This window comes from Pomacea canaliculata, linkage group LG14 (genome assembly GCF_003073045.1).
Source record: "Pomacea canaliculata isolate SZHN2017 linkage group LG14, ASM307304v1, whole genome shotgun sequence".
Lineage (NCBI taxonomy): Eukaryota > Metazoa > Mollusca > Gastropoda > Architaenioglossa > Ampullariidae > Pomacea > Pomacea canaliculata.
The window spans coordinates 9,834,730-9,859,203 of NC_037603.1; the positions used below are offsets into that span (position 1 = coordinate 9,834,730).

Consider the following 24,474-nt stretch of genomic DNA (forward strand, 5'->3'; position numbering starts at 1 on the left):
TGTGATATCATTTGTTTTAAATCGGAGAGGGAATCAACACCACGATGCCCAAACAATAAGGAAAGTGGAGAAGAGAATACCGAAGAAGAGGAAAGATACAGGGAGGAGGATACATGGAAAGTGTGGACAGCGCTGGTGTGATTAACTCCCCATGGGGCTTTGAGGAACCGTGAAAAATGGACAGAACTGGTGGCGAGGTCACCGTTGGTCAACGAGCATGAAAGCTGGGGGTCACATGACAGTGATTTGTCACTGGCCACCTTACAAACTCAGCTTCATCTCCATGTTCCGGTGAGATGGTCGAGGAACTCGGGAAAATGTGCTTCTGGGGAAGAGATGGAGATGAGAAATGATGTTACAAAACCAGATGCGTAGGTAGAAATAGTAGGTTGCCATGAGAACGCTGCGGTAGGTAGAAGTGGTATTCGAATATTAACGTCTCTGTGGTAGGCCTGTAAGTCCAGATGTAACTGTGCTTTCAACATGATCATAGACTTACAAAATGGTGGAAGCAGCACACACACACACACAAACCCACTTATCTTTTTAGTCTTCTTTGTCCTCCTAGTGCCGCAACCATACCACCCAGCGGATCCGGTTCTGGGCCGAGGATCGATCTCCTCCTGGTCTGTCTCCGAACCCTGCGTTTCATCTGTGGGTTTAAGTCCAGAACTTGTCTGGTTAAACTCGGTGTCAAATTGCAATAAAATCAAATTGTCAACCGTACACTGCAGTCTATGCAAAAACTTATTAAATACATTTTGTACTAAAACAAGGATATCGGCCGGCAGCTCTTCCTTGCGATGTAAGTGTAGAAGCAGGACTGAAGTATCGTTGGAAGTGAGAGAAACATTGCAGTGTACTGCTGACGTCAAGCAATGTCTGTAAGACACAATAACAAACACGTTAATGCTTTGTACAAAGCCAGGATAGTGTTTTCACGAGCAAACCGTCGATGTCGCAGTTGAAGATGTGAAATATTTTCACGGGTGAGTCCCGTGCTGTGTCCTGGTGACCGTTAGCACGGACACCTCGTGTCGCGTAGTCACTGGGTCAGGGGAACTTATTCTCTCCCTTGTCTTGCTTGTGTCTTGCCGTCCACACAAAGTCCTCGACATTATGGGATAGCAATTGTCATGAACTGTGGAGGACCGGCCATCTTGTCACTTATTTCTTGTTGGTGTTCTTTGTAGGGTACTGTTGTCCGTTTTCGATGTCCTCCATTGACTGGGCAGACAACTCTGACCACGCGTACAATGATGTCTGAAGGGGAGAGGATCGGGTAGGTTGTTGCCGTCTGTCACTCCGATCTTGTGCACTCCTTTGAGTATGACGTGTGTGTTCCTGGCAGTTGGAGGGACCTATGAGGACAGTAGCAGGGTGTTCGTGGTCCGTCGTGCACTAGTCATCTTCGTTAACAGCAGCCTCGTTGACGTCACCGGTTATGGGACGTGTGCGTCTCGGTTCAGCGGATTTGTTCATTGCTGTAAACGGCGAACTTGACTTTTTCACGAACTTTAGACACGTTGTTTGCTAACGGGTGTATAGCCTGGTGGTTAAAGACGAGGTCTGAAGACTGAAAGGTGGTGTGTTCAAATCTGACAGTGACAAAAAAAAGTGAGTGAGTGAGTGAGTGAGTGAGTGAGTGAGTGAGTGAGTGAGTGAGTGAGTGAGTGAGTGAGTGAGTGAGTGAGTGAGTGAGTGAGTGAGTGAGTGAGTGAGTGAGTGAGTGAGTGAGTGAGTGAGTGAGTGAGTGAGTGAGTGAGTGAGTGAGTGAGTGAGTGAGTGAGTGAGTGAGTGAGTGAGTGAGTGAGTGAGTGAGTGAGTGAGTGAGTGAGTGAGTGAGTGAGTGTGAGTGAGTGAGTGAGTGAGTGAGTGAGTGAGTGAGTGAGTGAGTGAGTGAGTGAGTGAGTGAGTGAGTGAGTGAGTGAGTGAGTGAGTGAGTGAGTGAGTGAGTGAGTGAGTGAGTGAGTGAGTGAGTGAGTGAGTGAGTGAGTGAGTGAGTGAGTGAGTGAGTGAGTGAGTGAGTGAGTGAGTGAGTGAGTGAGTGAGTGAGTGAGTGAGTGAGTGAGTGAGTGAGTGAGTGAGTGAGTGAGTGAGTGAGTGAGTGAGTGAGTGAGTGAGTGAGTGAGTGAGTGAGTGAGTGAGTGAGTGAGTGAGTGAGTGAGTGAGTGAGTGAGTGAGTGAGTGAGTGAGTGAGTGAGTGAGTGAGTGAGTGAGTGAGTGAGTGAGTGAGTGAGTGAGTGAGTGAGTGAGTGAGTGAGTGAGTGAGTGAGTGAGTGAGTGAGTGAGTGAGTGAGTGAGTGAGTGAGTGAGTGAGTGAGTGAGTGAGTGAGTGAGTGAGTGAGTGAGTGAGTGAGTGAGTGAGTGAGTGAGTGAGTGATGAGTGAGTGAGTGAGTGAGTGAGTGAGTGAGTGAGTGAGTGAGTGAGTGAGTGAGTGAGTGAGTGATGTGAGTGAGTGAGTGAGTGAGTGAGTGAGTGAGTGAGTGAGTGAGTGAGTGAGTGAGTGAGTTCTTGACAGCTCCTGAAATCCCATAAGTAGCATAAAAGGAAAATCTCTCACTACTAGTGATGTGGTCCTCCCACTCTTGCCATCTACACAAAACTTGTCGTTCTTTAAATTTATTTATAAACATTCTTTCACATTGTACCCCTTGATTTAACCACACAAAACCAAACCCCAATGAAAATAACTTTCTTTTAATATTAGATACCCAGTTAGATTTTCCTTTTGTATCTTAATCAAATAACATTTTGTACATTTTACGGGGCAGTCTTTCATCGTTCATTCTGACTATTTTCAGCCAATATCGAACACATTTATTAACTGAGTTTATTGTAATTGGGTGTCTATGCAGTGAGTGAGTGAGTGAGTGAGTCTTTTATTCTCTCAGTGAGACTGCAAGATTAGACACAGGAGCTGGGTGATGAAAGTTATTGTGTTAATATGTATAGGCATGACTTATAGCGCGTCCACTTCAAAGTAGCGAAGCACAATGATAGTACATGAGCAAATCGAAGGAAACTCCTTTGCACCACCACCACCTTCGTCGTCGTCGTAGTCGTCGTTATCATCATCTTTTCCAGCTAGTACTGCAGGTCTTAGACACAAGATTGAATCGCTAGCATACATATGAGGGATGAAGTGGTCTGGGTGGCTCAGTGAATGGAACAACAGGCAGCAGTGCTCATCCACGGCGCCCGACCGCTAAGGGAAGCAACACTCAACAACTCATGAACAAGTGAAGTTCCCTCCCTTTAAAGTCTTGAAAGTTGTGTGTGTGGAGGGGGGTACCTCTTTTTCTCACACACACCCACTCACACCCTCACACACACACGCATACATTCCCAAACCGGCTACAGAGCACTCAAATACATGTTTACTGAAATATCTACCAATAAAGTCAGTAACATACACAAAGAAATGCTCTTCAACAGTTTTCGACTTTTCTTTCTCTTTATTTGGGGTCACTGCGGGGGAGGTAAAATAACCCTACATCTTGGCATCAAAATCAAGATGAATCATGTTACATAGAAAACAATATGCACACCAAAGCCTTGTCAGCAGTTGTTGATACAGTGGCTAAAGCACCTGTCACCACAACAATTAAATCCTCTCCTACATACTTCTCTCTCACTGTGAGAATCCTCTCCTACATACTTCTGTAGTAATCAAATAAAGTGTGATATTGTTCAACATATCAATATAATTGCCTTGAAGATAATTTTGTGAGCATGCCCAATGTCAAGCTAAGGAAAAACAGTAAATTAAAAAAAACGATTAAATTATTTAATGCTTTGCATGCTGCTGTACAGGAGGCTTAAGCACAAAAGCAGATTAACTGTGGGACACTTCAATAGATTATCACCGATTGGGCTGTAATTAATTATAGTAAATATTGACCAAATGAACTAAACAATGGAACATTAACTCATTAGCTGAGGGCCATGATTATTGCCAAGCGAAGTAAATGCTTAGTCATCTGCAATCATTCTGCTAAAACTGAATGGTTGCAGCCTCGGCCAACCGCAAAATGTTTCTGATAATCACAACAATTTTAAAGAAGGCACAGACATCAACAAGAAAAAAGAAGAAAACTTTACAGTGTTTATAGTCATTTTACAGAGTCATTGTGAAAACAAGACCATGTTTATTTTCACTGTGGTAATATAAAACATTGTCAGGAAGACACTTCACACATGAAACACTTGTCATTGTCCGGACAGAAACTCAGAGGACGACTGTGGCTAGCTCCGGTCATCTACTAACAATACTTGAGAAATATTAAATTGTGTTCTTTCGTTTTATTGTTCTCTTATTTAAACACAAACACAAACACAGTTTTGCACAATTTTTGTTTAAAAGTGATCTAGTGCACCGCGACAAAATTTTATTCTTTTAATTCAAAATAAAATACAAAATTATTTTAGCTGATAATAACATTAGATTACATTAGTAATATTTCCTAAATAACTCTGAAATAGGTGTGTACAAATATTTTCTATAGTTATTCAATGTTTGTGTTTCTAGATATTAAAAAGTGATAGCCATAGGGAGATTGAAAAATTTGTTTCCTTTGGAGAAAATAGGCTTACATAGAAAAATGTTTTATTCCACTGGCGAACTCAGGGTCAGTTTCAGGGTGGGAGGGGATCACAGGAGGGTGGGGGCTGAGGTACACAAGAAGCCGGGTAGCGGAGTTTTGCACGTGCCGTCAGTGTAGATGGAGCCTGGCCCACACTCTATCTCAAAGGGCTGGTCCCCCACACACTGCAGGAAGCGGTCACACAGCGCAGGGTGCCGGTAGGTGTCGCCACCAAGCAAACACGGGTTGGCTGCTACAACAGCAACAATCGTAACTGTTAGAAGTATCACTCACCCTGCTCCCCTTCCCGACATACACTTGGCACTGCAGGAGCAAACGCTGTACAATGTCGACGTCATAATAGTGCAAGTCACGTGAGCTCAAGTGATAGACATTGATATTCTCAATGACTTTGACATTTCTGATTACAAACAATCATTTAGTACAATCCTAGTACAAATAATGTTCTCAGATAATGTGCTATTACTGCCATTAACTCTCTAAATTAAAAATTCAGTTAGCTGCTGTGTAAATATCGAAACTCACGAAGTGTGGGGGTGGGTGAAGGTGTGGAGGGAGAGATTGTTGTGGTCATTTCCAGTGGAGCTGTGGACCCTGCCGGCGCTGTGCGGACGCCGTAGAGGAGGAGTCGGCGTGGATGTAGAGGTCGCCGATCTTGATGGCCGCCGACTCGTTCTGTACGATCACCCAGTCCGGCATCTCGAACAAGATGGTGTCCACATCGCTGTCCAGGCTGGCAGGCTGCTCTCCCCTGAATGTCAGGTCGGCCACGATTAACATAGGATTCCTCCTGTCATCAACAAAGCGGGGAGGTAGCAAGTGATTATCTGTGTGGTCTTGCTGGTCTGATGTCCTCCTTCTCTGTCTTGTTGCTACAACATCCGCCGTCAGCAAGAAATATTGTTGAGTTAGGTATCGGCCATACATTAGTCTGTCTCTCCAGCATAAACTATTGTGGGTTTACATCTCGTACTCGCTTCTCTTTCACTAAGCATATTCTTGAATAGCTTATGAAAAAAACTGGACGAATTGAATTCATCAACCTGTCGATGAATATTGCTGTTGATGCCTAAAATATTTTACAGAGGTTTTCTTACTCAAACCGAAGCACTTCGCATCCCAGGTAGTCAGCAATTTCTTCCTTTATCCATCTGGACACCTTTGTACACAGAGAAACACGAGTACAGACACACCCGTACACAGCATCACACCTAGCCTCACCTGCTAACCGGAAATTGCCATTCATTTCATTTTGTCTAGTTATTCTGTGTAAGTGAGGAAGAAAGTTGTGAATAAATTTTACTTAAGATAAGAAATTGTAAGTAAATTTTCTAAATAAGTGATTTGTTGTACAATTTTTATAGTAGTTAAAATCGTCTGTAATAAAGATAACAGTTTAATTGATTAACTTGCTTTGAACAAATGTTCATTAATAGACTGTTTAAAAATATTAGTTCATTGTCTGAAACACAGTAATATGCTATAACCGACATTTGTAGCAAAAACAATAAATTGTGTGTGGTGAAGATAGTTGTTCATAAACAGACTGTCTGAACAAATACAATAGTCGGCATGTCTGCTACAGGCTGCTTACATCTCTACAGAACGACTGCGCGAGGGTCTGGAAGCGCGCAGACGACGAGTCGGCGAGGTCAGAGGTCCACTCTGGTGCTTGCACCTGGAACTTGATCTCCACGTAGGTGAACACACCTGTGTAGATGGAAGTGCCATGATTATAATGTGAGCACCGCATTGCAACGAGGACTAATTACAAGCGAGGCACCGAGGTATAAAGATGATACAATTTATAGATGGTCGTTCATCGCGGGACTTACTTGGCGGGGTGGTGGTGATGTAGGGGTACGGGTGGGTAGTGAACTGCTGCAGCATGAGCAGGTAGTACCGAGCGGACTGACTGGCTGTCACCCACAGCGACCCTATGGGCAGATAATCCATGCCTTCCATCAGCTGTGAGTAGAAGATGATGGAGTAGAGGCGTTCCTTCTCGATGACCGTCGTCTCGTTGAAGACGATCGTGAAGTTAACGGTGGTCTCCACCCCGTCCCTTGCGCACAAGTCAGAGAAAACCGATCAGAAGACAGCATCTACACAAACACCCATTCCTACCACAAAAAGATGAAATTAAGTTAACAGTCGCCCCACTTTCACGTCACCCCTATGACCTCAACCATCACTACGTCACGTGAGCAAAGGGTCACACGCAAGGAAAGGTCACGTGCACGTGCGCACGAACACATCGCCATATTCTTGTTTACAGGTAACGCCTGACTTCTCCAATATTTTATATTTTGCTGACTTTTCCATCTTGTACCACGTGCTGTCTCATGGCGGAGCCAGGGTTCATAAGGTCACTAAGTGGTGACGATCCCAAGAGTCGAAATAATATTTTGTATGAACGATGGAAGACATGAAGCGTTGAGCACATAAAATGTTGTCATAATATGAACTGCTGATGTAATATGAACCAGACATAAGCTATAAATAGTATGAAATATAACAACATAACATGCTAACACAAAATAAATATTGACCGAAATATGTTTATTACCCAAAAGCGTTGACGTAGCAACCCTGGTACCTCTCCCTGATGTCCCGGATCCCCAGGTTTCTAAAGATGCTGCTGATCTGAAATTGTAAAACAGAAGATGCGCAGAGAAAGAAAGGATAATAAGTAACTTAGAAGGAAATACTTAAGTACATAACTTTGTCATATTAAACTGTTGTAGCCCCACCAGTCTCTTACAGACTTACACTACTGCTGTGTGACATGGTTCACAGCCAAAGTGGACAACAATGACAGGTAGGTTAGCAAGTCTGTGTTTGACAAGGAGCTAGCAACTAAAACTGTATCACGACAGGCAGCCAGCTCTGTAACCAGACGAGAGTGAAGGGAGAAAAAAAAATGTGTAAGACGAGATTGGAATCCGGGTCATTCGATTCTCACTGTGTTGCTGACAGGAGTTCAACTCTGGCTCAAGCAGAGTGGATCACGAGCGAGAAGCTACCAAGAGAGGAGAAGAAAGAGAGAGATTTATAGATGAGATTAGTAAAGTTCCAGTGCAATGACAATCTCTATTGTAACGGTCATTTAGAGAAATATTCAGGAGCATTCAACAAACCCCGCCGCAGAACTCCCAGGCCGCCACCCGGAACTCCTGTGAGTTGTGGTCCAGGAGGGCTGCACTGAAGTTGCCCGGGTACAGGCCGTACACGTACTCATAGGCAATACTGTCTGTACACAAACAGTGGTTTAGATATATCACATGTAAGTGTTTCATGCAAGCCCTGTAGATATCATACATCAATATACAGTATTAAAGGTTAGTGATTGTTTATTTTATGTTTTCATTACTGTGTTACAACAGGATATATTCGAGTTCTCGGGATTTGAACCATTGGGACCAAAGTCAGATTCTGACAGGAAGGACGCACCATAGTTGCTCGGCGGTGTGATGTTGGGATGGTCGTGGATGTGGACGTGATGGAGTCCATGGACAGCAAGAGGTCGCCCATCTGCAGCACCACGAGGTCTTGGAAGGTCGTGCGCCGCGCGTGCTCTTTGATGTTGCTCAGAACCAGCCTCTTCATTCGGACAGGGTCATGACCCTCCAGTGTCCTGAACTGCAGGCTAAAGTTCATGCGCAGGGGTCGCCACTGCAACGTTGATCAAATAAAACCAAAAATAATGGAATCGCATGAGGCTTACATACAAAACGTGGTCTAAATAAGTAAACAAATATGACAGTCACATGACAGCTAGCAATCGGCTCAGTAATGATGCTTGCCTGAATACTGAGGTAGGTATACTAATGATAATTAATAAGATTATTAATTGAGGAGGAGGATGAGGATGGAAGACCAACCCGAGACTCGCCTCACTAACAAGGGGGTGAGACAAGCTGTTGTAAACAAAGTAAAAACTTACCTAAAGGAGTCGATTTTGCACTTCATGAAATGCATGAAGTCCTTGTCCTTGTTAATCGGCAGGATTTGTATCAGCTGCAATTTTTTTAAAATAATCAGTTGTTTACTGCGAAATCACACCAACATGTACATGATTCGACAAAACTACTGACAGCACAATACACTACATTGTGTTGATGTCAACACACCACAGCACGTGCAGTGCTAATTATTATGTTTTGCTATGTGGGTACCACCTTCACATGACTGGAAGTCGTGTCTTCTCATCATTTGTTTACATGTTCGCACACAAATAACCGTTTCCACACAGACAGTCACACGTGCTGGGAACACAGGCCCACACACACACTGACATCGCCCTCTGACCTTTTGACAGAACTGCTCCTCGTGCTGTCGGAACTCCGCAGACGTGGAGTCGTTCAGTTCCTGATGCCAGGTCAGGTTCATGACCTCAAAGGACATGCTCAGAAAGAAGGAAGCTGTTATCAAGAAAAAACAGGATGTTATTATCTGAAAATGCGATGGATTTTTGCCGTTACAAAAATTATTTCATTGCCTACACAAGATGTGTCTCTTCTCGGGTACATGCTTAATAAACAATTTAATTAATTACACATGCATTCTTTTCTTGGTGAAATTCTGAAGCAACCAAAAAGTATTAGAGAGAGAGAGAGAAATAGGAAAAACTGAAGCAAAGAAAAAGGTAATGTTTATGTTCAGTTTCTCAGTCTGTTTTCTTTGTTTATAGCAAGCAAAGTCGATGTAAGCGGTCTGAACACAAAGACTTATAGTTATGAACTAAACTTACACAAACACTTTAGAGCACAAACATTTAGTGTAAGAACATAAACATTTAGAGTAAGAACACAAACATTTAGTGTAAGAACATAACAATACAAACATTCAGGCTAACAACACAAACATTCAGGCTAACAACACAAACATAAACATACAAACAGCATCAGCTGACCTATAAACCCAAACACTTAGCCTCAAAGTTAAAACAAGATAATTACGCTCAGCTGTCGTTGGTACAGTTGTAGTGGTAGATGGCGTAGTGGTGGTAGTTGTTGGGGTAGTTCTTGTGGTCGTGGTTGTTGGTGTCATAGTAGTGGTTGTAGGTGTTGTAGTAGTGGTTGCTGGCGTGGTCGTGGTGGTTGTTGGTGTTGTGGTGGTGGTTGTTGGAGTTGTCGTGGTGGTTGTTGGTGTTGTCGTGGTGGTTGTCGGTGTTGTAGTAGTGGTTGTTGGCGTGGTAGTAGTGGTTGTTGGTGTTGTCGTAGTTGTTGTCGGTGTTGTAATAGTGGTTGTCGGTGTTGTAGTAGTGGTTGCTGGCGTGGTAGTAGTGGTTGTTGGTGGTGTCGTAGTAGTCGGTGTTGTAGTAGTGGTTGTTGGCATGGTAGTAGTGGTTGTTGGTGTTGTCGTAGTTGTCGGTGTTGTAGTAGTGGTTGTTGGGTGGTAGTAGTGGTGGTTGTTGGTGTTGTACTTCTAGTTGTTGATTGTGTGGTAGTGGTTGCTGTCGTAGAGGTGGTTGTTGATGTTGTAGTTGGTGGAGATGTTGTTGTGATCGTTGTTGATGTTTTCGGCGTTGTCGCAGTAGTGGTTGTGGAGGTTTCAGTGCTTATTGAAGGAGCTGTGGTTGCTGGCGTTGCTGGCGTCGTTAGCGAGGGTGTGAGTGTCAGCGGCACGGTGGACGTGTACGTTGACCGCAGGCTGAAGTAGGGCAGAGTGGAGGTGGAGCCCAGCTGATTGGTGTCCACTACCTCCAGGGTGTCCACAATGAGGTAGAGTGTCCCCACCCGGAGTGTTTTGTACCTGCACCGAAATATTGCGGCACTCGTCAACAACCGCCTCGTAGAGGACAACAAGAGTGACAGTTCTTGTTTACGGCCGGGCTAAGTTCATTATAAATAATGATTTACCAAAATATCACACATCATTGTGCTTACTGTCCACCGACACTAGAAGCTTCGACTGAAGTTTAAAAATTAGAAGCTCAAACCTAATCCACTCCACAGACTAGTTAGTAAATCTTCTCAAAATCCGGGCAACAATCAGTCGTCGTGGTCTGCCAAAAGCGCCAGAGTAAACAAATAAGATAAGTAAACAAAGTAAACAAATAAGATAAGTGGTCACAACAAGTGGTAGCTGACTACTGACTACAGAATCACATGACAACAATTGTCTCCGCGCTGCTGACATGTGTTCACGCTGTTCACAGTTCAACTCTTTGGTTCAGTTGCAACTCAAGCCAGTCCAGTCCACCCTGGTCTACTCACCCGTCCACCTCTACCCGGTCAGGCTTCTCCATCAGCACGGTGGTGGCGTACCCCGGGATTTCCCGCTCCAGCGACTTGGGCACCTCCCACTCGAAGGTGAAGGTCACCTTTGGCGGATATGATTGGTCGGTCGGCTCGCTGACGATAGACACGACTGAGGTTATCTCTTGTCAACGATGACCAGAGGGAGAGTGTAAATAGTTCACAGGATGGTAGATGGAATGACTGATGACGATTTGCATGCGCGCTCGCGCACAAACACACATTGGAGCAAACAGTATCAGTGACATACTCAGACACACCACGGCGCCACCTGGTGGTGATGATAAGAGGGTCAAATGCAATATATATATATATTAGTGCATAGCTGTGGAGCATATAATGTTCAATTAATTTACTGAGCAGTGGAACTATCGTGAGGCCAGCAATGTATGTACCTACCACACCTACACGGGTGGAACACTTGCCGACACTAGAGGCTTACTCAGCGAGTTTTGTATGTACCCGGGTAGCTGTGTACCCTGTCTGAACACTCACATGAACTGGTTGATGGAGCAGCCTTTGTACCATGCTCCGTACACTGTGTCCCGGTACATCCTCTCCACCTGACCAAGACGACAAGAGGACGAGAGCGATGTGAATGAAGGAACATCTACCTGCTTTTAGTGTCAAACAAAACTGTAAAAATAATTAACATTAATAGTTTAATTCATGATAACTGTACTTTATATATATATACCTGTGTGTACGATACCTCTCGAAGTTTTATTCCCAGGTATCGCCATCAAGATCTATGTACGTGGCCAACACGTATTTCCGTGCTACGTGGTCCGTACTCAGCGCTTTGCTACATAAGCCATCGACTAACCATCGACTAACCTCTCGACAAAAGTGGTCCTCGAGAAAGCGATATCGTGTTGAGTAGTTGAGCTTGAGGTCAGGGGTGAACTCGAAGTCGGCCAGAGAGAATCGGAAGACTATGTACGTCACCAGGTCTGCAGACAAACAAGATGTCACGTGACCCCTCGGCTACAAGCTCATCCGATAAATAAGGAAATTAGTTTATCGTAGTGTGAAATTGCTGTAAACTTATTTCAAGTTGTGTAAAGTTTTCTTGTTTCAATCAACTTTTTGCGCAGCACACACACACACACGCACACACACACACACGCACACACACGCACACACACACACACACACACACGCACACACACACACTGCAAAAGGACCTGATGCGAGAAGCACCCAGGTGATGCGGTGGAAGCCATGTCTTACTCGACGGAGCGGAGCTGGAGGGCCAGAGAGAAGATGTCGGACTTGGCTCGGGGGTAGGGGAGATCGTCAGTGAAGCACCCGAGGACCACCCGGACGACAGTGTGAAGGGTGTGGAGGAGATGGCCGGCAGAACAGTGGAGGTCACGGTGACTCGGCTTCGGTCGATGATGAGAAGCAAGTCGCCCACCTGGCGACAAGGGGAAACAGTTTCTGTGGCTTGAGAGGCAGTGGATGATGGGAAGGTGTGGTCAACTGTCTCTAGCAAATGTTTGGACTGTGCCTGTCTCACAGCTGCCTGCACCAGGCACACAGCACCAGGCACCACAGCACCAGACCTTTCCATCGGGTACACAGGACTTTCAATTCACACCCGTTACATTTCGAAAACACACCCACATAAAATACGAACAGTGACAGAATTTGAAACTTAATTTACAGTGAAGAAAAAGGAAGGAGGTGTGTGAATACCTGGAGTAGAATGTAACCCGAGATAAACCTGCGGGGTGCTTTGAGCTCCAGCCAGGCCTGGACATGTCTTCCGAGACTTGGCACCATGGGCATGTGCAGGGTCACCGCGAAGGCCACGCCCTCTGGCCTCGAGCTGAGTGGATAAAGATGACTTATAGGGTGTATGTGTGTTTTATTTATCAGGATAAGTAAGCTCGTTATTATTAATTAGGTGTTAATTAGCTGTTCAACAAGCTGCCAAACTATAAAGTTTAAGTAAGAGTGAAGCAAAAAAGACAAGAAAGTCTCACGTGAAAAAGGTGAGTCGACACCCGTGGTATGTGAGGTAGAACTGACTGTCTCCCCCTCCAAACCACCGGTCAAGCTACAAAAAAAAAGTTGAAACAGGAATGGACAAGAGTGAAAACAAACAGCACGTGCTAGGGTTCCAGGACACGCGCTCTGGATGAAGACAAAACAAACAGAAGTTCTATTAATGTCCTCATCTCGTGAAAACATTCACAGGCTTGCAGATGAATGCTGCACACGTAAACACACACATAAACACAACAATCAAAATATCAACAGTGAGGTAGCCTCAGTCTGGCAATAATAAGTGTGTAGATGTGACCATGCACCACTGACAGCTGACAGTTAATGAGCCTCAACACGATACCCGGGGTGGCACCAGACTCACATCTGCACACACTCGCTGGTGATGCTGCAGGAAGCGCGCGGACTCCACGTGCGCCAGGTCCACGGTGTAGTTCATCCTGTAGGTCTCGTAGTACAGACTGACAACAACGCCATCTGCAATGCAACACTGAGACATGACTTTGTGGAGTGTGGCAAGCTGTTGACTATTGTATTTCTCACTCTATAGTCTATACTCTATAGTATGTATACATGATGGACCATCACCATTACTGACCGCCACTCAGTGTCGTGACTGTCCTCTTTTGCATAGTCCGACAGTAAAATACTGTTCTGGTTGCAAGCTTTTCGTTTTCTCACCTGGAACTAAGGTGACTGCCGGAGACGAGGCTTCCAGAGATGAGGTGAGATATGATGGCGCCACTGTCGGTAGCACGTGCGATGACGTCACTTCCCGGATGTTCAGAATGAGCAAGAGTCCGCCTAGGGGGAGGATCTCGTGCATGTGTGTGTTGCCCACCTCGATGTTGACATGATCACGTGACCCTTCTAGTGTGTTGACGGCTGTTTGTCTCAGGAGGTCAGAGGGCTTTGTGTAGAACGACAGATTGAACTTGATGTAGGGAGTGCCAGACCTGTCCACAGACAGACAGTAGTACAGTTAGACCTGTCCACAGACAGACATTAGTACAGTTAGACCTGTCCACAGACAGACGTTAGTACAGTTAGACCTGTCCACAGACAGACAGTAGTACAGTCAGACCTGTCCACAGACAGACATTAATGACTACAGTCAGACTTCTCCCACTTCTCTTTCACCCCACAAAGCCCTGAAATCTTTGTCATCATCCACCGACTGTGCCATAATTATCATTGACTTATAATACTTTTCAAAGGAAATTAGTTGATGGTCGTGTGAAATCGCTGCAAACTCATTTCAAGTTGTGTAAAGTTTTTCTGGTTTCAATCAACTTTTTCAGCTTCGTGCAGCTTACCCAAACTTTTCAATCGAGCATCCAGCATACAGCAGGTAGAAAACCTGTGAAGCTTTGAAAATCTCTTGCACCTGCAAGAAATAAAACCTGAATTATTTCAGTTCTTCCACTTGCTCTTTAAGACATAATTAGGGCAACCGTACACCTGAGAAAGGATCAAAGACTAATCAAAGTTACAGGTGTTACTCAGAAATCATGTTTATATACGGAGATGATGTGAGTCGAGCACCTGAGTGAGATATGATGGGAGATAAACTTGTGTCGGGAAAGGAGGGTTCGACTCACCAGCGGGAGGTAAGAAACACACGCAATGCCGCTAATGTACAGTTACAAAATATCTTTCTGCATCCTCTTCAGGAAATTGTTTTGTCTGCCAAAAGGATCAACTACTCGGGGTAGGTGTTTGTCGTGTACACACCTCCAGACACAGGCGACGCTCGAGTGTCTCAAACAAGTCAGATGTGGGATTGTCCAGGTCGGGTACATAGGTAAAGTTGTACAGCAGGTAGGTGAGAGGCACTTGACCTTTCTCTGAGCAGACGACATGTAAAGAACATTCTGTTTTAGTTACAGGTGACTGCTTGTCATCAGATGTTAGACATGGACACTGAAGCTTCCGATACAGAAAACAAAGGAAAGAGCTGGCATGTAGAAATTGTAGACTATTATGTACATTGCAGTTCAGACAAAAGTTTTGTCAGATGTGAACATATCATGAGGTATATGTTGGTGAAATATTCAGTTACAGGTTATCATTAACGCTTTGTGGAAATATTATTTTCAGTTAGTTTCTCCCAGTTATACAAGATGGAGACGAAGAATTAAATTGACTGGTGCACGTGACGCGGACCATAACATCAACCACAAACAGTGATGCACCTGGCACAGGTGTAGAGGGCGCGGGGGTGGTGTCGGGCAAGCCTGACGTCACTGACGTCACTAGCGACGACATGAGTGTAGTGGTTGATGTGGAGGAGGGGGACAGGGTGGGTAGGGGCGTGGGGAACATCCCGTCGTGCGGGTCGAGGTTGATGAGGCGCCATTTGAGGTACAGGTCCCCCAGGTGCAGAACCTCCATCCTCTGGGTCGTGGACTCCGTCAGGTTCACCTTCGGCGAGTCGGTGTCAAGGACGTAAACAATTGCATGCTTGAGGTCATCGGACAGCCGAGTGTCAAAGTAAAGATGGAACACGACTTGATCTGGAAAAAAGCTGAAACAGATATCAGAGAATCATAGTACCCTCTATCGTACGTGTGTGTGAGAGAGAGAGAGATGGACACGACATGACGAACAAATAAAGATGTAGCAGAAAAGTTTCAAATTCAGACAATAACTCACCTGAAAGACCGAATTTCACAGCCGCGGTATGTGAGGAATAAAATACTGGAGAGATACACACGATCAACCTGATGATACAGAAACACACAAACCACAGAGTGATTAACTCAACATCATGCAGCTTTTTAAAGTCAAGTGAACACATCATAGTTTAATGCTAATTGCTGAAGGTAAAAGGTAAATATAAATGTTCATATCCTCCCACATCTCCTACCATATTTTTACCGTCCCCTGCTTCCACTTTTTTTTCTTTCTGAGTTTCTACACCACTCTCATCCCCAACACATTTACTTGTGCAGTTGTGTCTGATGTATGTTGAGTTGTAGCTGTGTCTGATGTATGTTGAGTTGTAGTTGTGTCTGATGTTTGTAGAGTTGTAGTTGTGTCTGATGCTTGTTGTAGTTGTGTCTGATGTTTATTAACTGAAGTACAAGATGGAGATGTGCAGAGTCCACTGTATCGTACATCATGACAGAAGTGATGTTGCAACTGTCGGAAAGTCTGGCTGTCAGGATTCAGCAGGTCCACAGAATGTTGCAGCCTGTAGAGGTCGCCTCTGATGACAGCCTTTGCTGCGTCTGTCACAGGAAAGATTAGTTTGTCCATCACTTCATGGGGATGTTGCTAGTACGAGTATCATTCACCATACTATTGTCCATATATTTGTAGTAATAATTCTCCTTTATAAACATTTTCTCCTTTTTTATTCAGACCGTTCTTTAAAACTCTTCACCAGTTCTCTTAGTGTTGTTAAGCATAAAAAGCGGAAGAAGGATGAGCAGCGCTCATTCTTTACATCACACACCTGCAGCTGAAGTAGTTGATGTCGAGGGCGATGTTGGCGAGAATGTAGGTGTCGGGGCGATGCTGATGTTAGTCGGGTAGAGGGAGTGCAGCTGTTCCTCTGGCAATACTAGAAGCTCCCCCACACGGTAGGCGAGCCACCCGGCCCACGATACCTGACAGAGGAAACAGCAGTGAGTCGGCTGAATGATGGAGTGTGTGTGTTGGTGTGTGTGTGTTGGTGTGTGTGTGTGTGTGTGTGTGTGTGTGTGTATTGGCGTGTGGGTGTGTTAGTGTGTTAGTGTGTGTGTGTGTGTTGGTGTGTGTGTGCGTGTGTGTGTTGGGGTGTGTTAGTGTGTGTGTATGTGTGTGTTGGTGTGCGTGTGCGTGTGCGTGTGCGTGTGTGTGTGTGTGTGTGTGTGTGTGTGTATGTGTGTGTGTGTGTGTGTGTGTGTGTGTGTGTGTGTGTGTGTGTGTGTGTGTGTGTGTGTGTGTGTGTGTGTGTGTGTGTGTGTGTAATCACATGTTGCTCTGTGAATTGCTTTCTGCAAGTCGTATCTAGCTGGCCAAGGATGGTATCATCGCCGGACCTGTCAGCGGACGACATACTAGTGATATTTCGCATCATACTCATTAAAACATTGTATTAAATAGTACCATGCTTTAAGCTCGATGGAATAGTAAGAAAGGGTGGTCTAAGCTTCTGACATGCTGACCACCCCCACCCCCAAAAAAAAAATGAAACAAGGTATCCAAACTTTAAAAACAAAAAATGTGGATTGATCTTGGCAATTCTATCATTTTTGAAATGCACGGAGGCTGGGTGCACGACCTGCCACCCTACCTTGTCCGCAAAGCCTCGGATGACTTCAAGATGTGAGGAGGTCAAACTGTTGAGGTTTGTGCCCTTGAATGTCAGGAAGAAGTGGACCATGACAGGGTCTGGTCTGCAAACAGAATAACAATAACAATAACAATAACAAGAACGAAAGTCGATATATTGTGCTAAGGTCTATCTAAAGGCTGATCACTGCGCACAACACATACACACCAACATACACAATACATACACAAGGCATACAAACCAACATACACACCACATGCACACCACATACACACCAACATACACACCACATACACACCAACATACACACCACATGCACACCACATACACACCAACATACACACCACATGCACACCAACATACACACCAACATACACACCACATACACACCACATACACACACATGCACACCAACATACAAATCAACATACACAACACATACACACCACATACGCACCAACACACACACCAACATACACACCACATACACACCAACAAACACACCACATGCACACCAACATACAAATCAACATACACAACACATACACACCACATACGCACCAACACACACACCAACATACACACCACATACACACCAACAAACACACCACATGCACACCAACATACAAATCAACATACACAACACATACACACCACATACGCACCAACACACACACCAACATACACACCACATACACACCAACAAACACACCATATACACACCAACATACACACCGAGCACCGAGAAAAAAACATCCCCATTCCAATGATAAAAAATCTTCCTACTGACAAACTATTTTCTAGGATGTCAATAGACCATGTCGACCCAATCCACCCTTTCGCCCATCAGGTCATACCCACATCTTTGCTGTGGTCGACCTCGCCACTTGCTATCCAGAGGCAACAACCTGAACAATACCTTTACTAGCGCTCGTCTAATGTCTGCTTCTTTCCCTAAACGTACGGTTTTTAAGTGATGATCATGGCGATGATTGTAAACGATGACAACAAGCTTTTACTCACGTGAAAGACTTCACACCGCATCCGTGAAACCGACCCGCGTACGAACTTTGCAGATAAAACTTCTCCACCTGTGAGAACGACGGAAGAGGAGCAAAAGAATTGCATTACACATGACCTCCATCGTCGTGGTGACATCATCACCATCAGGGAAGACCAGCTAGGTCGTGAGTTCCTCCGATCTCACTCATCAGGACAAATATTTACATAACACTTCATAAAAATTTCTTTTATTATTTCCTCATGACTAATGTTAAAACATTACTGCTTCATTATTTCTTCATAACTATTATTTATTATTTTCGTATAATTATTGTTCATTAATAATTAAAAGAGTTTCGCTGTGTACGGAATGCACTAATCGAAGAACGACTACTCAGGCAGAACTTATCGGTTTCAATATGAAGTTGCTTCCCTTTAATTTTAACATTGCTCAACGGGATGAACGTTTGGTTCGAGGTCTAGCTGATGTAGAGGCTAGCATCCTCATGTTATGGTTCAATGCTTGTTCGACCGAGCTTTCGAGAACCCTCCTGTTCTCTCTTTAGCAGCAAACGACTCTCTGGATGTTACAAGGAGGCAGAGAGATGTTTGTGGGGTCAAATGTAGGATGAAAATAACCACCTGACCTCCGGTAACATTGCAATAATATAGGCTAATAGGCATCCAGATACATTGTGGGACTAGAGAAATTCGATAGTACCAGCCAGCCATACTCACATCTCTACAAAACAACACGGAGTGGTGGAGAGAAACAGCGCTGCCAGGGTCACCGAGTGCAGAACTGTAGGTTAAGTTCACGACCTGTAGTGACGTGTGCAGTTCCAGGCCGTTAGCTTCAACAAAACAATGTTGTCAGCTCATTTTAGATGATGTGGACTGGTAATGTGCTGTCGAAACATCGTTAGTAACTTTCATTTGAAGTAATGTAGCATTAATAATATACCATCGACACATTGCTGGTAATGTTCCCTCGGACACTAAGGCACCGCTGCCGCTACATTCTGCTCGCGTTTCCTTAAGTAGTTAATTTTTCTAACTCAGCAGAACTTCTTTTACAGTCCATAAATATACAGTCAGTATATAGCTTCCATCAAAACATTTGCTACCGTTTTCATTGGTCAAATGGGCTGTGATCCCACACATTGATTTCTCATTTCACTTTTCGCTAATAAATTTTAAATAAAGGTAATGTTTTAGTTTGAAACAATTTTTATTTTGCTTTTTGAAGGCTAGAGAGTTGTTATATCCCAGCAGTGCACTGTTTTAACCTCTCAGCATTTCTTAAATATATAGTTTAAGTAATTTGTTGAGAAAATGTAATTTAATATAAAGCGAGTTGACTTCATGGTCTATATTGTGACCTCGGGGGTTAGGGCGGTTGTGCCGCACCAGGAGGGTTCAAGTCGTACCTGTGAGCTGATCCAGGATGACTTGGAGAGCCCCGACCTTGTACAGGTGCCAAAGCCAGTAATACATGCTAGGGGCAAAGCTTTCTATGACCATCCGTGGGCTCTCATCAATACCTGGCCACCCGTCGCCTAGGAAACCAATGCGGAAATCTATTCTCGTCGGCTTTGGTCTGAAACCCAAAATTTAACGAGGTCATGTCAAATGTCACGCGCTTGGAGAGCGGACTGCTCTCCCTTGGACTCTTGTACATGATGAGGGATAACATTCGTCTTATGGATGCGATGAGCGATGAGAACAAGCGACCTGCCCTGCTCTCCGTACGTGACGGGGAACGTAAATACGTCATTGGCACGTAATGCGTTATGAAAATACGTCGTGTGCATGCAATGAGCTATGGAACGGACCCCAGCCCTCGTTACAAGTAAATATTTTGTTTTCTTCTGAGCACTGACTGACCTGATCTGACTTCGTGGTTCTATTCCATATCCCATCAACACTTGTCCTGCTTCTTCACACTACTTACCAAACTTACAAGAGGAGGTTTTCGAACAGTGTGACGTGATGGAGGTCGATCAATGTGACGCGAGAGGAGGTCGAGCATTGTGACGTGACAGGGTTCTAGCCGTGTGACGTTACAGGAGGTCGGACAGTGTGACGTGACAGGAAGTTGCGCAGTGTGAGGTGACAGGAAGTGGTGTAATGTGACGTGACAGGAAGTTGCGCAGTGTGAGGTGACAGGAAGTTGCGCAGTGTGAGGTGACCGGATGTCACGTGATGGTGTGGGCGAGAGAAGGCTGCGGTATGGAGGAGAACTGACTGATGAGGTTAGGAGAACTGTGACAGCGGAAGGGGAGAGGACCAAACGTGGGAGACAAATACATCAAGTGAAAGGACACTTGCAAACTTTTGTAAACTCCGGGGATAGTGACGTGGGAAGTATCCCCTTACTGCCAGCCCCAGACGTTGCTATGGCGATACGCCGGCAGCACTCGATCCATCCTCGGGCTCCTCTACTCCCTAATCACCGACTCGTGGGCGTGTGTGTGTGTCATCTGCTGGTGCTCCCTTCACATCCTCCCTTCAATTTTTTTATTGTCTCCCAATTTCTTACCTGAACCCGAGTACTGTGCAATTGAGGAACAGATTGCTGAGGGAAGTCTGCCGGTAAAACCGAGACATCTGTCGAAAACAGAAAACCAAACCATTAAAGGCAACACAAGACAAAAGACAGACAGATGTAAATTAACAGATAATAAGCGATAACAACATAGATGTAAATCAAAAGTAAGAAGAGTAAGCAAAAAGTTAGCAAGAACGTATAACTATAAATATTGTTTTCATCTTTCCTATTTTTTTACATATTGAAAATCTTTTTATTCCTTCTTGTTTTGATGCCTAACTTCCTTCTTTGAGCACAGATTCTGTGTCAGGATCAGGTGAAAGTAGAATTACATGTGATTGCCGCCTTTTTACACCCGGCTTCATCAGCCAAGAAATGTAGGGAGCAGACCAACACCACAACACACGATACTTTGTCAAAGAACAATAATTAAGGACAGCAGTGACATCCCACGTGACCTCGTGGGACAAAATGAACGGCCTGACATTTGAAGACCGGTGGCCATTTCTGTGGGATGTTACTGATGTGCAGGAAGTTGTTAGCGGGTGGGGAGATAACCGGGTGCTGGCCACCAGTCGCCTCTAACACTCACGTCTCCGCAGAACTGCGACGAGATGTTCATGAACAAGGCTGAGCGAGGGTCACTCAATGCGGGGGTCAAGGTCAGATTAAAGACAGGTAGAGTCACTGAGAAGTAGGTCACATTGGCTGAAACATAAATTGATAAAAGCCTTAAGTTTAGTTTGTAGTTTTTATTAATTACAGTAGGCATTCTGATGGCTACATTTGGTTTCAGGTCGTGTCCAAAGTCTAGAATAGTTTTAGTAAGGCGAAAACCAAAATACTGTTGATAAACAAGAAATGCAATTGTAAAATTAGCTTTTTGTTTACTTTTTTAAAGCTTTTGAGATTGTAAGTATTGAAATCATTCTATGGAACATGCACTGTGAACTTCCATGCAGATGGCCTCGACGATTTTTTCAATTCAATACAACTGTATTCATCCAAAAGGGCAATTATAGGGTGTGTTTTCATCTACTTTCTTCCCAAATTAATTTTCCATTCTTTCCTTTTTGATTTGATAATTTTCCCTCATTCCTCTTTGCCGCACTTATTTCCTGCCCGTCATTAATCTCTGCTGTGGTCTGATGAGTTGTAAATGAATTTACGTAAATGAATAAACTCGTAAATGAATTTCCTTACCAGGTCGCTCGGTCCTGTTGACTGGCCTCAGATCGGAAGTCACGTGATAGGGCGACACGACCAGAGGGCCAATCATCTTCAGCGGCTGGCCGTACCACACCAGGGACCGCGCACCGGTCATCAGGATATAAATGAGACCCTGCTGCAGGGGACGAGTGTCAAGGCCGCCGAACAGCAGGGTGAAGGACACCGTATCCTGTTCCGTTCTATTAACCAAATTTTTTAAAACACAAACATTTGACATTTGAGAACGAGTACAGGAAGCACCCATAGTAAGAAAACAATCACGCCATCCATTCTCGCTTTATTTCACGATGTGTGATTGAGATTAACATATCATAACCCTTGTTAAGGTCATCGATATTTTTACATCTGCACTCTTGGTGCTACTTGTGTCTGCACACCGAGGGGAATCCTACATAAAGGTGAAGAGGCGCAGGCAGGTGTTCAGGTGAATCTGCAGAGGCTGACTGGAGGACTTCTGTTTTCTGCCCATCGAGCTTTGATTTGCTCGCCAACATCCGGTGTTGACAGGGTCGAGGGTTTGCTGAGTAGACTGGTGAGCAGACTGTAGAGATGGCAAGCTAGGTCAGATGTCAGGAGCTGAGTATCGTGAGACTGCAAGCCAAAATGGATGATCACAGGGCCATGTGGTTGGACAAAGTAAACAGAAGGGCCCGACGGCTGACCCCTGAGGCACTCCATGGAGCACAGCAGCAGGTTAGGGTGCGGAACCGTGGACACCAACGGACTAAGTGCGAGCAGACAGGTAGGAGTGGAAGCAGTCTAGGACTGTGCCAGAGAGGTAGAAGGTGGTGTGCAACCGCTGGAGGAGAAGGTGGTGATGTCCAGTGTCGAGAGCAACGGACAGATGGAGCATCGTCAGGACTGATGTTTGACATTCGCAAGTAGAGAAGTCGTTCACCACCCGGACCAGAGCAGTCTTTGTCCAGAGGTGCTGACGATGTTTATGGAAATGTTGCCAGATTATAGGTTTCGAAATGCACCTGATTAAGAAATTTTTTCATGATATTGGATAAGAAAGGGAGGTTGCAGACTGGGCGGTAGTCCGTTAGATCATGAGGCTGGAGGTCAGACTAGTGTAATGATAGTGGTGTGCTTGCAAGTGGGAGGAGCGCAGCCAGTAGACAGGAGATGATTGACGATGTCTGTGATGACCGGAATGAATGTGTCAAGGCACTCAAACAAGATGGTGGTTGCAACAATATCCAGTGCACAATATTTCTTTGGCGAGTTGGTGATGAAGTCTCTGGCATGATTAGTTACCGGCACAAAGTCTGCGAAAGTGCGTTGGGAAGCTGGGATTAGTTGATGAGAGGTCAAGGCTCACCTGATGGTGTTAATTTTTTTCAGTAAAACCAAGATGAAGCGGATAAACCAAGATTAAATCTGCAGCCGATAAATCGCGGACACGCACTGACTTTTGACTCACTGACTGACTGACTCACTGACTTGCTGACTGACTCACTCACGGACTCACTGACTCACTGGCTACTCACTGGTGTTTATGGAAGCCAGTAACTCTGCACGACAGGTAGCGATGTGCCAGCCAACTAGTAGTCTTGCTCGTCAGGATGGCGTCTACCTAAGAAAACAATAAAATGGAGTCGTCATTATCTCACGTGACAAGTGGTATTACCTTTATTTGTATTTATTAGCAACTACGTCATTATCTCACGTGACAAGCATTGTTACCTTTATTTGTATTTATTAGTAACTACGTCATTATCTCACGTGACAAGTGTTATTACCTTTATATCTGTTTATTAGTAACTACGTCATTATCTCACGTGACAAGTGTTATTACCTTTATTTCTGTTTATAAGTAACTACGTCATTATCTCACGTGACAAGTGTTATTACCTTTATTTCTATTTATAAGTAGCTATCTATCACCAATGTGCCAGTCATATTTTAATCATTCTTGATTAGTACATGCATCTTATTCTTTCATCACAACTCCATAACATTCGCACATCACTACAACCGTCAGTGCCCCACTTACGTCACTGCAAAAGGGCGTGGCCAGCTTCCGAAACTCCGGCGATTGGTCATTGGTTAGTGCTGACGTGTCGTTCAGGTTGTACACCGCCAGTGTGACGTCAGCCTCGACGGCTTCTGCAGAATACAGTTGTACCCGGGTTAGGTATTGAATATGATGTTTGTCGGCGGGTATCTCGAGAACCGAGAGAAGAGGTCAAATGTTTGTCGGCTTGACTCACCTGCTGCCGTCTCTCAGTCACGTGACCAGGAAACGTTTAGGTGAGCAATGTGAAAGTATTTACAACTCTATTACATTTTGCTTCAGAAGATATTCAGACCTCTGAATGGCTACCAGAACTCCGAGGTCTAATTAATTTGTGACATTTGACAACAGAGGGGATCTGCTAACCTCGGAGGTATCTGACTGTTTGCAACAGAGAACCCTGTATTTCCTCTGGTCGGTTACTGCCCTCTGGAGCCTCCTTACCTCGAGTCCATATCTCTCGCCACTGGCGGTTATTGTAAAATAATTTATGGCCGATAGGGGA

The 24,474-nt window shown here is 44.7% G+C and overlaps 2 protein-coding genes across 2 annotated transcripts; both read right to left on the reverse strand.

Annotated features, from left to right (window-relative positions):
• Positions 1 to 3,444: 3,444 nt before the first annotated feature.
• On the reverse strand, positions 3,445 to 8,385 carry LOC112555940. The gene is made up of 8 exons (XM_025224552.1): positions 8,062 to 8,385; positions 7,749 to 7,861; positions 7,178 to 7,254; positions 6,444 to 6,673; positions 6,203 to 6,318; positions 5,706 to 5,767; positions 5,134 to 5,398; positions 3,445 to 4,840 (listed from the first exon to the last, which is right to left on the reverse strand). Exons 4-7 carry the CDS (start codon positions 6,571 to 6,573, stop codon positions 5,179 to 5,181), a joined length of 528 nt encoding a protein of 175 aa, XP_025080337.1. The 5' UTR covers positions 6,574 to 6,673; positions 7,178 to 7,254; positions 7,749 to 7,861; positions 8,062 to 8,385; the 3' UTR covers positions 3,445 to 4,840; positions 5,134 to 5,178.
• On the reverse strand, positions 7,174 to 24,056 carry LOC112555601. The gene is made up of 30 exons (XM_025224031.1): positions 23,949 to 24,056; positions 23,443 to 23,528; positions 21,923 to 22,128; positions 21,312 to 21,427; positions 20,711 to 20,778; positions 19,599 to 19,768; positions 18,907 to 19,022; positions 18,190 to 18,257; positions 17,167 to 17,269; positions 16,345 to 16,498; positions 16,005 to 16,117; positions 15,540 to 15,607; positions 15,080 to 15,411; positions 14,619 to 14,731; positions 14,201 to 14,271; positions 13,566 to 13,840; positions 13,249 to 13,361; positions 12,863 to 12,936; positions 12,573 to 12,705; positions 12,105 to 12,291; positions 11,709 to 11,824; positions 11,367 to 11,434; positions 10,830 to 10,967; positions 9,947 to 10,365; positions 9,570 to 9,881; positions 8,920 to 9,032; positions 8,555 to 8,628; positions 8,049 to 8,257; positions 7,749 to 7,861; positions 7,174 to 7,254 (listed from the first exon to the last, which is right to left on the reverse strand). Exons 3-30 carry the CDS (start codon positions 22,041 to 22,043, stop codon positions 7,174 to 7,176), a joined length of 4,038 nt encoding a protein of 1,345 aa, XP_025079816.1. The 5' UTR covers positions 22,044 to 22,128; positions 23,443 to 23,528; positions 23,949 to 24,056.
• Between the last annotated feature and the right edge of the window lie 418 nt (positions 24,057 to 24,474).